Source organism: Alligator sinensis, unplaced genomic scaffold, assembly GCF_000455745.1.
Source record: "Alligator sinensis unplaced genomic scaffold, ASM45574v1 scaffold472_2, whole genome shotgun sequence".
Classification (NCBI taxonomy): domain Eukaryota; kingdom Metazoa; phylum Chordata; order Crocodylia; family Alligatoridae; genus Alligator; species Alligator sinensis.
Genome location: NW_005842378.1, coordinates 1109102 through 1124406, shown reverse-complemented (window position 1 = coordinate 1124406; position 15305 = coordinate 1109102). Strand labels below are relative to the sequence as shown.

Genomic DNA, 15305 nt, shown 5'->3' with positions numbered 1-15305 from the left:
TATGAAACATTTACCTTGAAAACTTAGGGCTAAGAGGTAGCAGAGCAGGCATTTTGAGGATTTAGATCTTGGATATAGTACCTAAAGTGTTGGTTACACCCCAAATCTGGCTTAGGTACCATCAGCCGCCTGAGATGTAACATATTTTGCTATCACATGCTGTTTTATCCTGTTAAAAGGGACTAAATGCATGTTTCATTGACAGCCAAATAAGAGAATCCAACCTAATTTGGCATTGTTTAATCTGAAGACAAAAGGCTGTATTTTGAGCTTCAATTGTAACCTCAAACCCTAATTTAAAATTAATACAGATAGAAACCCAAACCTGCTTTTTTCCCAGCCTGTCTCTTCCTGCTTGTACACAAACTCTTATTACAGTCTGCTTGTGTCCCCTAGTCTTCTCCTCTGCCTTGCTTTTAATTATGGACAAGTAAATCTAAGAGCACTTTGCTAAATTCCGCTGTAACCCAGTAGGAGTAGAAAATGAGAAATTACCTCTCTTGTCGCTAACTTACTCTTCAGAAGCTGTCAGCGAAGGAAACCATAGCTTTGGACTGCAGATTGTTTAATTGCCTTTTGGGCTTCAAGCAGGATTTAACAGCTAACATAAAAAGCAAAACAAAAGAACAGAAGTCACACTTCTGTGTATATTGACCACCAGCCTTTAGAGGTTGAGCTAAGGAAATTATTTTTTAGAAAACTTTTGTTATTTTAAATTATTCTAATAAGTTTAAGAAAGTTTAAGAAAGTTTTAAAAAGCTCCTGTTCCCTTTAGAAGTAATGGCAAAACTTGCAATAAAGTCATTAGAATCAGACTTTGTCCTAAAATAATATAATAAACTGTACTACCCAATAAGAAATTAAAAATAATCAAAAATGTATTCAGAAATAACTTCAGGTGAATTGTGTAGTTTCCAATGCTACTTCTGCTTTTATAATTAGAAAGAATGGTCCAGACCGAATGTCTTAAGAATCAGGATCTAATGGTCCTGACCAATAATTTGATACAATTAAAGAGAGACTGATGAAAGATTACATCAAATTACCCTGCTCTTTTAAGTAGAGTAATTTGTTAGGGCTTTATTAAACATGTCTCTAGAATCTGGCATGTGACACAGGCTGAATAGCCCCCATGTGATTTTATGTTAGGTATCTTGAACTATTTCCTGCAGTATTGTTACAGCAGCTTCTGTATTCTGGTATTATCCTGCTCATACTTGTGTATTGATACATTTGCAATAAAGCAACAAGTTAACAGTTGCTACTGTTGTTTATGTTTTGGTTAAGAATCTGTTTGAAAGCATTTTTATTAATAGAAAATAGCTTAATTAAAGAAATTACACCTGTATCATTCTTGCTAGTACATTTGAACTCTCTCTCCATTTATTTTATTTAGAAGTGTATAGTTACCACCTTCGCTGCTATGTGTATCAGGCAAGAAATCTCATCGCTTTAGACAAAGACAGCTTTTCAGGTATGGAAAAATACTGTTAATACTGCAGATCTTTTCCATTGTGTAAAACCCCAGTGCTTGTGTAGTACACAGTGCTTGTATAGTTTGATTCAGCTATAGAATAGGTTGATTTACCTATTGTTAGGACCCTGTGGTTGAAATTCTGCTTTGGAGGGATCCAGAGTTGGCCAACACAGTCTTAAATGCATAGTAGGGCTGTGTGAAGCTTCAGTTGCTGATTCGGTCAAGGTATGTAGAAAAAACATTTAAAGCTGTGTCTATGGCCAAATCGCTGATTCTCTGAATCAGCATAGAATCTTCAGATTCAGCCGAATCGAATCGGGACAGTGATCCGAATCAACAAATCAAATCACTGTCCCCCGATTTGGGATGAATCTGAATCCAAATCAAATACAGCCCATTTCACACACCCCTAATTCATAGTACTAGCCAATAAGGAGGGGCAGCCAGTGTACTTGGGGAATGCACAGATTCACAAGCCCCCCCTGGACAGCCACCCTCAGCCAAATACTTTCTGGCAGAGATCCCAGAGTGGCAGTGCAAAAGCTGTGCTATTTCATGGCTAGAACTCTTCTGGGTGCTAACATCCTTTATGGCTATGGCTGTTTCTAATGCTTCTTTCACCAGCCTGCAATGGCAGCTTCATGTGACAATTTCCTGTTCATATCAAATGTTTTCTGTTATATTAGCACTAAGTTTGACTTATAAAGGAATTACAGATCCTATGTATGCTGTTATTAAACATCAATTTTGATTATTTGTACTGAGGTATTCATTACTATTTAACTATACAGAAGGAATGCAGGTGATGTCACCACTCACTAGGCAGTATTGCTGTTTGAACTATTGTTGAGATTTGCAAATGTTAGTTTGTTAGTAGGAGTGTGATGATCAGATGTTTCGCTTTTAGACACTGTTTTAATTTGTATGAAGTCTTAGATATTTCTACCTATATAACTTATTTGGTATATTTCAAAATGAGCAATGTAATAATCACTCAGGTTGCAAAGTCTTTAGTTTCTGATGTTTGCAATAAACTGTTCAACTGGAAGAGCAGAGATAGAAATGGAATACTGTATAAACATGATTTTGGACTTTTAACAGGTAAGTTAGGTTGAAGATGAAGATGCAGTGGATGACTCCCCTTTTTATTTTTTGGTTTAGGGTTTTCAATTGTTTTGTCATTTTTGTCTTTTCTTTTCTTTTCTTTTCTTTTTATTATTAACTGAATATGTCTAGTGCATCCCTTGATTTGTTATAATACATGCAAATCTATACCTAATGTAGAGATAGCACTGTTTTCTCCTGTTTTTTTCTGAGATGAATGTCTGTGTATATTGCATATGGTATTATTTTAGCCTTATCTGGATGTTCAACAATTACAAATAATTGCAAAAAACAACACAGCCCATTACTGGAAAGAGGAGGGAGGTAGGTAAGAGAGAGAGGGTGAGAGAGTGTAGTTATAATTATACAATGACTGAAAAGACTTTATTTGTCCCTTCCTTTTACTTTTAAGTATCATATTCAGTACACTGTTTTCTCCTAATTAGATTTATACACACACATATACGCACAATTAAATCTTTCTAAGATGGAATTGCGTGGCACTGGGAAAAATTTCTAGCTTCACCAGTTTTCCTTTTTATAGAGGGAGCTTCCCAGCCCCTCCACTCCTTGGTCTTCCTCTCTCAATGCTCCCAGCCCCTCTGCTTCATGCTTTCTCTCTCATGCTTCCCAGCCTGTCTTCTCTGTACTCACACCATGCACACATGCATGCATGCATACAATACATAATTACTTTTTATGATATACAGGGTGATTCTACGAATGGGCTCCAAATTTACTTACCATTTCCATGTTAGTTTCAAGCTTATACAAATTAAATATATGTAATTCTCCATGAGCCATTCAAGGGTCATGGACATTTTCCAACTTGAACAAGTTTCTGGTTTTACAGGTTCCATCTTACTGTATAAATACCGTATCACCTCACTTAACAAACCTTGTGTATAATAAATCCCTGCTCTTAACAATTCTAGCAGCAGAAACTGATTTTTTCATTATGGTGCAGGAAGCTGATTAATTAAATTAGAACAAACACCCTTTTCTAAAGAACATTTTTATGATGAGTGGTTCATTATTATAATGAGGCTGTATGGTAGCTAAGGCAGATACCTCACATGCAGAAACATGCAAACCGGAGCACCTGAACTTGCACTTTCTTATAGAAATAACTATGGAGGAGTTAAACAAAGTATGGACAACTCTGATTAGATACCTAGCTAGAGGCTGTTGAAGCTGACCTAATGATAACCTTTAAAATAGCCTCTAGCACTTGATAAATGCAATTTGTACAGGAAACGTTAATATCCATCATAAGCTACCTTCTTCTGAGAATCCAGTGATTTAAAGGTCTGACTAATAGTAGGGCTAGAACACTTTAATTATTTAGCTCTGTTTCACAAAAGGAAGGGGCTGCCATAAATAAGCATGTTTGAGACCAAAGCTTGATCTAGGCAAACGCCTGGTAGAATTTATTGGTCAGCAACTAGTCAGAACTAGACAATCTTTTGTATTATTTATGAGTCTATGAAATTGTTTATTAAAAGAGGCTTCACGGAAAACCTTAGGTAGAGAGTACATATTTGTAGGTTTAAAAGGAGGCTAGTATGGCCAATATTACATTTTAGATTTCAGACTAATTTTCAGATTCATAAGATATTTGAATCATTATATCAGGGTAGGCAACATTTTATGGCCAGACTGCCGAAAAAGCCACAATGTCTACCTTGTAAGGTGCCACAGTGCCGGCATGCCAGAAAAACAAAACCAGGGTGGGGGTACATGGCAGGACATGCTGCATATTAAGATAGTTAATAATCATAAACGTTGCCCTCCTTTATTTTATATTTTTACAGTAAATACCAAGTTTTCTAAGAATTCTAAACCCAGTGACAATAAATCAAACATTATATACTACCTTTGTTGTTGCATATTACTTTTTGTTAAGCACGTTGCAATGAGAGAGAGGGAGAAGAAAGAAGGAAGAGAAAAAGAGGAGAGAGAGAGAAAGAGGAAAAAAAGGAGAGAAGAGAGAGAACCAGACGAATACACATGCACACAGAGAACCAGACGCATACACATGCAACACACACACAGAACCACATGTGCACAAACACCGAGAACCAGACACACACACAGAACCAGACATGTGTGTACACAGAACCAGACAGAGGCAGACAAACACACAGAACCAGATGTGCGCACGCATGGAGCCGGGCTGCTGGGCCACCGGACAAAGTTCAACCTGACAATGCCCTGGGCTTGCTGAAGCACAGCCTGCCGAGTCCCCAGCCCAGAGTCTGCCCATCAGCCAGCTAAAGGAGCGGCATTAGGGGGGGCTCTGGGAAGGCTCCAAAATTCATGTTAGCCCTTCTCTAGCCACCCCTCCCAGCACCACGCCATCCACCCACCCCACACAGCTAAGCCTGCAAAGGTGCGGTGCTCCTGGCAGGGGCAGCAACAGCCTCATCCCAGTGGGGGTGCTAGGCCCGGGCTGGGGTTGGAGCAGGTGGAAGTCGGGTGGGCTCAGCCGTGCGGGGCAGGCAGGTGGCAGTGGCAGCACTGGGGGGGTGGAGCCTCCTGGCCCAGCCCCACCACTGGGAAGCAGCTGGCGCCACCCTTGCTCTGGACCCCCAGCATCAGCTCCATATAGGTGGCTGCACGCGTGCCTCAGAGTGAACAGTGGGGGAGGGGCCTGAGGCAGTGCAGCCCTAGCCTCTCCCCTGCTGTCCGCTCTGAGACACGTGTGCAGTCGCTGCTGGCACAGAGACAATGATGGGGCTCCAGAGCCCGGCCCAGCTGTTTGTAGCCAAACTGGGCTCCGGGCAGCTGCAGCAGGCAGCGAGCAGGCTGCAAACAGCTGCACTGGGCTCCAGAGTCCTGGCATCAGCTCCATGCTGGCAGCGACTGCATACGCACCTCAGATTGGACAGTGGGGGAGGGTTGCCCTGTCTCAGGCCCTATTCCCACCATCCACTCTGAGTCGTGTGTACACCTGCCAGCAGTATGGAGGTGATGTCAGGGCTCCAGAGCCTGAAGCAGCTGTTTTCAGCCTCCTGGCTATAGCTGGCCCAGGCTCTAGGTAGCTGCTGCCAGCCTCGCAGCTGCCTACAGCCTGGACTGCTGGTTGTGTGCTGAACAAAAAAGCCTCGCGTGCCATGCTTGGTACACATGCCGGGTGTTGCTGACCCCTGCATTATACTAGTATTACATTATTCAAGACTTGCAAAAAGTAAACTCTTCAGTAACCTAACTGTATTTGGTATGTGGAAAAGGTCACATCAGTTCTATGCTAAACATTTTTTTGGTTATGACTGTGAAGACTATGAAGGGCAGTTGGGTGGTCCATGAAACTTAAAAGGAATGGATTCTTTCACTTCCCAAGTTATTTCAAATCTTGACACTTAATAACAAAATAGTTACCAATTCAGATGTGACCTAAAATCTATCTTTGGACCACCTATGCAGACCCTGCATTGACTTGATGACTTGAGTGACTTGTATATTGAGGAAGGGGGGGTGGGAAGCATTCATGTTCTGCAGCATCATGCAGCATATCTAGACTGAGGAGACATTTTTCAAGAAAAGCTGAGCTGGGCTTCCATCCAGGAGAATACAGAGCTGAGTTTTGACAAGTAGGAATGGGCAAGTATAGACTGTGACGAGAATAATCTCTGGGTTTTTTTCTCTCAAAGTCAGCTCAGACAAGTGTCTTTTGGTGTACTAGATAGGATATCAGTAACACCAGACACTTCTAATTATTCTTTGTTCATAGTTCAGCCATAATTTTTCCAAAAATATTTTTGGTGATGGTATTTAGGCACTATACTTATGATCCCAGTTAGAATAGGTAGTGGGGAGGCATGTGAAAGTGAAGTTAATTTTTCAAGTCTTAAAAAGGAATAACTGAGGGTTCAGATTTATTTTCAAATTTCAGATGTAGATACTGTTAAATAACCCTTCCAGTCCAGATGACCTGGTTTTCATAGTCAGTATAATGGTTGGGAAAGTTATCAACCTAGGTCTTTTACATGCTTATACTGTGGCATCTATAAATTACCATACTTATTTGAAAATAAGTCAACCCTGAATTTAAGAATACCCCCAATAATTAGATTCTATATATGGAATTTTTCATTATAATTTTTGAGGTGTAAAATCTAATTATTGTAGGGTTGTCTTAAATTCATCCCTCTCCCATTGCTACAGCAGAGAAAGCTGTGGCTGGGGGGGGGGGGGGCAGCGGGACCGACGTACAGCGGAAGAGAGGGGGGGGGGGGGGGGGGGGGGGGGTGTCAGGTGCCCCCCTTGTTCTCTGCCCACCCCCACTTCTTTCCCCTGCAGCCTTCTTGCCCTACTGCCCCTGGAACCCCCCACACCCAGCATCTACCCCTTCCCCTCACTCCCTATAGTCTCTGCCCCTTCCCCTCCTGCTTTCTGCAGTCTCTGCCTCTTTCCTTCCCCCTCCCCTTACTGTCAGATGCTGTTGGGCTCTCTTCCTCCTGGAGCACAGCACATTGAAGCACAGCCCTGGCAGGCCATACAGCAGCATCTGTGGTGCTGCTGACTGACCAGGCAAGGGATGCAGTTTCTCTGTACTCTGTGCCCAGGAGGTAATCCAGACTGAACTGGAGCTAAACTGAGCCTGACAGTAAGTGGGAGGAAGGGGTAGAGTGGGGAACAGAAACTGCAGAGGGCAAGCATGCAGGGTAGGTAGGAGGCTGCTACGGCTCTGGCTTCAACCCAGGTTCAGGGCTGCAACAGCTGCTTTTCTACACAAATCTAAGATGAGGGGCCAGAGATTGCGGGACCATGCTGATTTGGCGGGAGGAGGGGGAGGGGTGACCTTGTCTTAGATTCAAGTAAATACAGTATATTTTAGTTATACACACTACTTTCAATACTAGCAGGACAAACTTTTTCTGATCAATAAAGTGGGATGGTATACTTTGTAACTGGGTCGTTCACTGCCTCTTATTACTCTCATGTTTGTTACATGAAGTGGTATAAAGAATTCAGCTGGAAAGGAATGAGAAGCAAAATAATGTGGGCAAAATCTGCATTTGGACAATTTATACTGGCTGAGGATCTGGCCTTGTTTTCCATTTATAAAGTATATGTTCTAAATCTTTTTGTGGTCTTTCAGATCCATATGCTCATGTTAGTTTCCTCCATCGAAGCAAGACAACAGAGATTATCCATTCAACTCTAAATCCTACATGGGATCAAACTCTTATATTTAATGAAATTGAAATCTATGGAGATCCACAGACAGTAGCACAAAACCCACCTGATGTGCTTATTGAACTCTTTGACAATGACCAAGTGGTAAGAAAAAGTTTCTTTCTTAATCCCCTGTGGTTGTTTATTTGATGATAGCAGATTAATGATATTGATTAATTCATCCAGGGTAAAGATGAATTTCTAGGAAGAAGTGTTTGCTCCCCAGTGGTAAAATTAAACCCAGAAGTGGATATCACCCCTAAGCTTCTCTGGTATCCTGTGATAAATAATGGCAAGGCTGCTGGGGACATCCTTTTTGCTGCTGAACTTATTCTGAGGGCTAAGGTAAATTTAAAAAAATATACATCCAAAATAAACTTAAGAGTTTTGTAAATTCAGTGTATATGGTGCATCATATTTACAAAAAAGAAAAGAAACATATGTGTATTTGCTTTTCTTAATAGGATGGCTCCAACCTTCCAATTCTTCCATCACAAAGAGCACCAAAGCTCTACATGGTCCCTCAAGGAATCAGGCCTGTGGTTCAGCTAACTGCTGTTGAGGTACTGTTTATCCTCCTTAAATGCATTCAAAATGAATATAGGAATCTAACATGATAGGAACTAAATGTCTTCATATATATTTTGTGATTAAAATTAAATAATGAAATATATTATACTGAGAAACAGTTCACATATTAGTTCATTAACATTTTAAAGCAGGGTAGGGATACAGCCAGGTGCTTGGGGCAAATTGGAAGCAGCGACTTATGGTTGCTGCCCCAGTTGTAAATATGAACACATGGCTGCTGGCATCAGCCACTTTTTTGCTCCCCTTCCCCCAAGTTAGCACCCAGGGCAGTTTCCCCTGTTGTCCCCCACCCTCCCTCATTATGCCACTGACATTTTTTGGTAAAACAAGACTTAAAATATTTGGCCCGGGAAAGATTTCTCCCTTCCTTTTACTTTTTGAGTATCACATTTAGTACAGTGTTTTCTTCTAATGCTGCCTGTATTTGGATTTTATGTACAGATTCTTGCCTGGGGATTACGAAACATGAAAAACTACCAAGTGGCTCCTGTTACTTCTCCAAGCCTCATTGTGGAGTGCGGGGGTGAAATGGTGGAATCTGTGGTGATCAAAAACCTCAAAAAGACACCGAATTTTCCAGGCTCTGTTCTCTTTATGAAAGTGGTATGGTGCTAATATTACGCAGCAGAGATCTTTAGTAGTTGTAAATGTCCTAGGCTTTAGAGTTTTTATTTTTAGATTATGAGAAAAATCAATATAATAAATTATATATGGTGCTCTGATGAGGTAAGTCTGAAAGTTCTTATAATGATACTGTAAACATTAGGGCTGTGCGAAGCTTCAGTTCCTGATTCGATTCAGCAAAGAGTCAGCCCAATTCAGTGGCCGAATCTCCGAATCCATATCAAATCAGAGGACCCTTTAATCTCTCCAAATCAAATTGGAACTCTCTGAATCGATTTGGAGATTCGGACATAGACACAGCTTTAAATGTTTTTTCTACATACCTCTAGGCACCAGGCAGCTCATGAATGCTGTGATGTTGGGTTGGATGGAGTGTCCCACAGGAGCACAGGGGGCTCCCCAGTGTGCTTGGCAGCAGGCCCGAAAGTGGACCAGAAGCACTTCCAGTCCGCTTCTGGGTCCAATGGGGAGCATACAGGGGGGCCCCCCCTCATCCTCCTGGCTCAGTGCCTGGTGCCTCCTGGGTCCCCCCGTGGCCAATCACCAAGCTGGGAGGGGTGCGGAGGGGAGGCCCTGGGCACTCCCTGGCAGACCTGGAAGTGGACCAGAAGTACTTCAGTTCCACTTCTGGGTTCGCCACTGAGCACGTGGAGGGCTCCCCCACACTCCTGTGGGATGCTCCATCCGCCCCAGCATTACAGTGTTCATGAGCCGCGCTGGTACCTTGAGGTATGTAGAAAAAGCATTTAAAGCTGTGTCTATGTCCAAATCGCTAATTCTCCAAATCAGCATTGAATCTTGAGATTCGGCCACATCGAATCAGTGACAGTGATTTGAATCAACTAATTGAATCACTGTCCCTGATTTGAATCCAAATTGAATAGGGCCCACTTTGGGCACCCCTAGTAAACAAGTCCTCACAAATACTGAGGAGGTACTGTATTCCCATATGTTACTATGCAATATGACTTTTTTGAGAAACTATTTATTTATCTGTAGACCTATGTAAGAATTCATATAGCACCCATTAATATAATGAGAAACTCAGGAATTTGACTTTGAGCCTATAAATGTATTTTACAAGATTATTCCTGTGATCATTTATTGGAATTATCTATTTCATACATCACATATTCATAGATCATTAGAGTTTGGCATTATATTATCGAAGTTGTGGCCCAGCCCTGTAGTCTTTCTGATAGTAAATACCCTTTATTCTTCTTATGCATGTAGGTTTTAAACAAACAATTTACCTTTCCACTCCTAGCTTTTGCCCAAGGAGGAGCTGTACACTCCATCACTAGTTATTAAAGTGATTGATCACAGGGCATTTGGACGAAAACCTGTTGTTGGGCAGTGTACTATTGATCAACTGGAAAACTTTCGCTGTGATCCTTATGCTACTATAGCAGATATTGCACCACAACAAAAAGGTAGATAGAAAATAAAAATAATTCTCTTTTCTTATAAAAGATCTTTACTGTACATATTGTGTTGATTTGTAGCCATCTAATGTTGTATATTAAGTCATAGAGGTGTGATCTGCGTGGAAAAGCATATCCACAATATTAAGCTATGTTGCATTAAACTACACAGTTTCAGAGAAGAGAGACAGTGTAGACAGTATTGGAAGAACTGGAGTAATTGATACTTCTGACATTTTTCCTATAATATATATATGGTGTGTGTGTGTGTGTGTGTGTGTATAGATAAAATTAAGTATAAACAATGTTCCCACCATGTTCTGTATATATATATATACTCACCAGACCCCAGTTGTCTTTTCTGCCTAGTGCAGGGGAGCTGGACTTGATAATCTTGTGAGGTCCCTTCCAGCCCCTACCAATCTATGAATCTATAACTGTCATTATGTGACTTTTGTTGGAAGTACTCCTGTTGAGAATCAATATTCAAGGAGAAAACTGAAAGAATGAAAGCAAAGACTCAGTTATTACAGAGATGATGCAGCAATTACTTTGCATTTTCTGGGTAAATTTAATTTGAAGACCATTGTTTACTTATAAAACTAGCTATTTATTCTGTTTTATGTGCATCCGTGTGTCAGAGAATGGATGGAAATAGCACAGTAGTTTTTAAAGGAGGAACTGGCAGGGAAACCTGGACCTAATCCTATGTTTTAACCATGTGAGTATTCTTTCAGATCAGCTTGAGGGTCACACTTGTAATGTGCTCCGTTACAGTTCCTGTAACAGAATGGCTGACTGAACTGTACCATTGTGTTGTGCATGTTGGACACCATGTTCCCATGGTAGTGCATTATGAAGGAGCTTTTTCAAAAGCATAAATAGGCAGGCCTTTAACTCCCATTAACTTTCAAAGGAAGTTAGGTGCCTGTATATCATTTCTGGTTTTGAAAAATGTGTTTTGTTTTTGGATTGACTGCTTTTTCTTTGAAATTCCATAGCATTTGATGTGCATGTCTGCATGAGAGAAAATTGTGTGTATAACACAGCTAATTATAGCTATTTTTTTTTAAAATGACTTAAAATATCCTTAGTACCAATTTTCAAAACATGGCAAATATTGAAAGCATCAAATTATGGCAAAGACATTTTTGTCTCCTTATAACATTTCAATTTCAGTAGACAGAAGAGTTCACAGGTGGTACTTAAGTTTAATAAAATATCTAATTTACAGTTAGTCTCTTGGCTGCTGCACCTCGCCGAGATGTTGTTATTGAAGTGGAAGACACACAACCACTGCTAGCAGCTCAGGTAATCCTTGCAATCTGATGCTTGACTGGCTGACTTTGGATCCATCATTTAGTAGGTCCAATTTAGTATACAATTTTGGCAGCAAAATTATAAGAGAAGCATGTGAAAGAAGCTCTGCAGCCTCTTGGAAAGTCATTTTAAGCTAAAGTTATTTTGTGACAGGAGAGCAACAGAAATCTTAATTATCCTTAATCTTTTTTCTTATACTAAACCTTAAAATTAAGTTTTTTATGTTTAGTGGTGCTGAGAAAAAATTAAGTATAAACAATGTAAACAATGTAAATTCAGTCAATTTACTCTACATCTCTCCATTAATGTTTTCAGGCAGCCTATCATTTTTCAGATGTATATGATATTCAGAACTATATACTGAAAACTTTTAGTGAATAATTTCCAAGCTCTACAATGGTCATGAGAAGTTTGTCATAGACTCTCAAGTTTTAAATTCTTACAAGTGTTGGTTACTGTTGGTTGGACACACATATCATATAGAATACTTTGACTTCCTGACTAGAATAACACTTACAAATATCTACAAAGGAAATCTAACTTTATTTTCAAGTTATAAACCCAGCCTCCACCAATATTATTTAATATTTGCTTAAATTCAGTGTTTCTGTGACCACACTTGCCTAGAAGCTTTTCATAGAATCATGGAAAATCAAGGCTGGAAGGGACCTCAGGAGTCACCTAGTTCAACCCCTGTTCAAAGCAGGACAATCCTCAACTATGTCACCTCAGCCAAGGCTTTGTCTACTTGTGTCTTAAAAACTGCTAAGGAGGGAGATTCCATAACCTCTATGGTAGCCTGTTCCAGTACTTTATTACCTTCCTTATGAAACAGATTTTTCTAATATCTAATCTAAACTTCCCATGCTGCAATTTAAGACTATTACTCCTGGTACTGTTATCTGCCACCACTGAGAAAAGTCCAGCTCCATCCTCTTTGGAATCCCCCTTCAGGTAGTTGAAAACTGTTGTTAAATCCCCGCTTATCTTCTCTTCTGCAGATTAAATAAACCCAGTTTCCTCAGCCTCGCCTCATTAGTCATGTGCTCCTGCCCCCAAACTATATTTGTTACCCTCTGCTGGACTCTCTTCAATTTGTCTACATCCTTTCTATAGTGGTCCAAAACTGGACACGGTACTCCAGTTATGGCCTCACCAGTGCCAAATCAAAGGGAATAATCACTTCCCTTGATCTGCAGGCAACGCTTCTCCTAATGCAGTCCAGTATACTGTTAGCCTTCCTCACAAAAGGGGCACACTCTTGGCACATATTCAGCTTATTGTCTACTGTAACCCCCAGGTCCTTTTCTGTAGAGGTGCTGCTTAGCCAGTCCCCAGTTTGTAACAGTGCATGGGATTATTCCAACCTAAGTGCAGGACTTTTGCACTTGTCCTTATTGAACTTCATGAGACTTCTTTTGGTCCAGTCCTCCAGTTTGTCTAGGTTGCTCTGAATCGTAGTTTCATAGTTTCATAGTAGGTAGGGTCGGAAGGGACCTGAGCAGATCATCAAGTCCGACTCCCTGACATGTCAGGAAAGAGTACTGGGGTCAAACGACCCCTGCAAGGTGTTCATCCAGCCTCCTTTTAAAGACCCCCAGGGTAGGAGCCAGCACCACTTCTCTTGGAAGTTGGTTCCAGATCCTAGCCGCCCTGACAGTGAAGTGGCGCCTCCTGATATCTAGCCTGAATCTACCCTCTGCCAGCTTGTGACCGTTATTTCTTGTCACTCCTGGGAGTGCTCGGGGGAACAGGGACTCTCCCAATGCCTGTTGGTCCCCGCTGACTAGTTTGTAAATGGCCACTAGATCCCCCCTCAGCCTTCTCTTCTGGAGGCTGAACAGGTTCAGGTCCCGTAGCCTCTCCTCATAGGGCCTGCCCTGCTGCCCCCTGATCATGTGGGTGGCCCTCCTCTGGACCCTCTCCATGTCCACATCCCTCCTGAAGTGCGGCACCCAGAACCGGATGCAGTATGCCAACTGCGGCCTGACCAGTGTCACATAGAGGGGGAGGATCACCTCCTCGGACCTGCTTGAGATGCATCTGTGGATGTATGACAAGGTACGGTTGGCCTTCCTGACCGCGTCCCCACACTGTCGGCCCACGTTCATTTTGGTATCAGTAATGACTCCAAGATCCTTTTCTGCCTCTGCACTGGGAGTTCCCCACCCTGTAGGTCTGCTGCTGGTTCTTCCCCCCCAGGTGCAGCACCCTGCACTTGTCAGTGTTGAAACCCATCCTATTCTCATCTGCCCACCCCTGTAAACTGTCCAGGTCGAATTGCAGCCTATTCCTCCCTTGTGGCATGCCCATCTCCCCACATCTTAGTGTCATCTGTGAATTTGAACAGGGTGCTGTTTACACCCCCATCCAACTCGCTGATAAACATATTGAACAGTGTGGGCCCGAGGACCGAGCCCTGGGGGACCCCACTGCCCACATCCGTCCAGGTTGAATAAGACCCATCCACCACCACTCTCTGGGTGCAGCCCTCCAGCCAACTAGCGACCCATCTGACTGTGTAGGTATTGATGCTACAGTTTCTTAGTTTTTTAATGAGAATGGGGTGAGAGACAGTGTCAAAGGCCTTTCTAAAGTCCAGAAAGACTACTTCCACTGCAACCCCTGCATCTAAGGATTTCATGACCTGGTCATAGAAGGCCACCAGGTTGGTCTGACAGGACCTGCCTCTAATGAACCCATGTTGGTTGCCCCTAAGCATAACCTCCCCTGCTGGCCCCTCGTGGACATGCACCAGGATAATTCTCTCAAAAAGCTTACCCAGGAGCAAGGTAAGACTAACTGGCCTATAGTTTCCTAGGTCCTCCTTCCTCCCATTTTTGAAAAAGGGTAGCTCTACCCTTCAGGGTATCTACTACTCCACCAAACCGGCCCCAGGACTGACCCCTGGGGCACTCCACTTGATACCAGCTGCCAACTAGACATCAAGGCATTGATTACTACCCTTTGAGCCTTATGAGCCAACTAGTTTTCTGTTCATCTTGCAGTCCATTCAGTCATCCTATATTTCCTTAGCTTCCTTACAAGAAAGTTGTGGGAGACCAAAGAAAAAGCCTTGCTAAAGTCAAGATATATCACATCCACTTCTCTCCTCACATCCACAGAGCAAATCATTTTGTCACAAAAGAAAATCAGGTTGGCCAGGCATGACTTGCTCTTGGTGAATCCATGCTGACTGTTCCTAATCATAATCTTCTTCTCCACGTGCTTAGAAATGAATTCCTTGAGGACCTGCTTCATGATTTTTCCGAGGACTAAAGTGAGGCTGACAGATCTGTGGTATCCCTCATTCTCCTCTTCCTCTTTCATAAAAAAGACCACTATATTAGCACTTTTCCAATCATGTGGGACCACTCCTGATCACCATCAGTTTTCAAGGATAATGGCCAGCAGTTCTGCAATCACATCAGCTAATTCCCTCAGCACCCTTGGGTGCATCGTATCTAGCCCCATGGACTTGTTACATGTCCAACTTTTTAAAATAGTTCCTAACTTGTTCTCTCAACACTGTTGGCTGCTCACCTTCTCCCCAAACTGTGCTGCCAGGTGTAGTAGTCTGGGAG

The 15305-nt window shown here is 42.0% G+C and overlaps 1 protein-coding gene across 3 annotated transcripts in view; it reads left to right on the top strand.

The window, feature by feature from the left end:
- Window positions 1-15305, top strand: part of MYOF (myoferlin) — a 119403-nt gene that overhangs the window by 76699 nt on the left and 27399 nt on the right. For all 3 annotated transcript variants that reach the window (XM_014522619.2, XM_014522618.2, XM_025210878.1), the window contains 7 exons: window positions 1397-1474; window positions 7686-7867; window positions 7949-8107; window positions 8227-8325; window positions 8795-8956; window positions 10245-10410; window positions 11636-11712. In XM_014522619.2, coding sequence (XP_014378105.1) covers window positions 1397-1474; window positions 7686-7867; window positions 7949-8107; window positions 8227-8325; window positions 8795-8956; window positions 10245-10410; window positions 11636-11712 — 923 coding nt within the window. The remainder of the gene's footprint in view (window positions 1-1396; window positions 1475-7685; window positions 7868-7948; window positions 8108-8226; window positions 8326-8794; window positions 8957-10244; window positions 10411-11635; window positions 11713-15305) is intronic.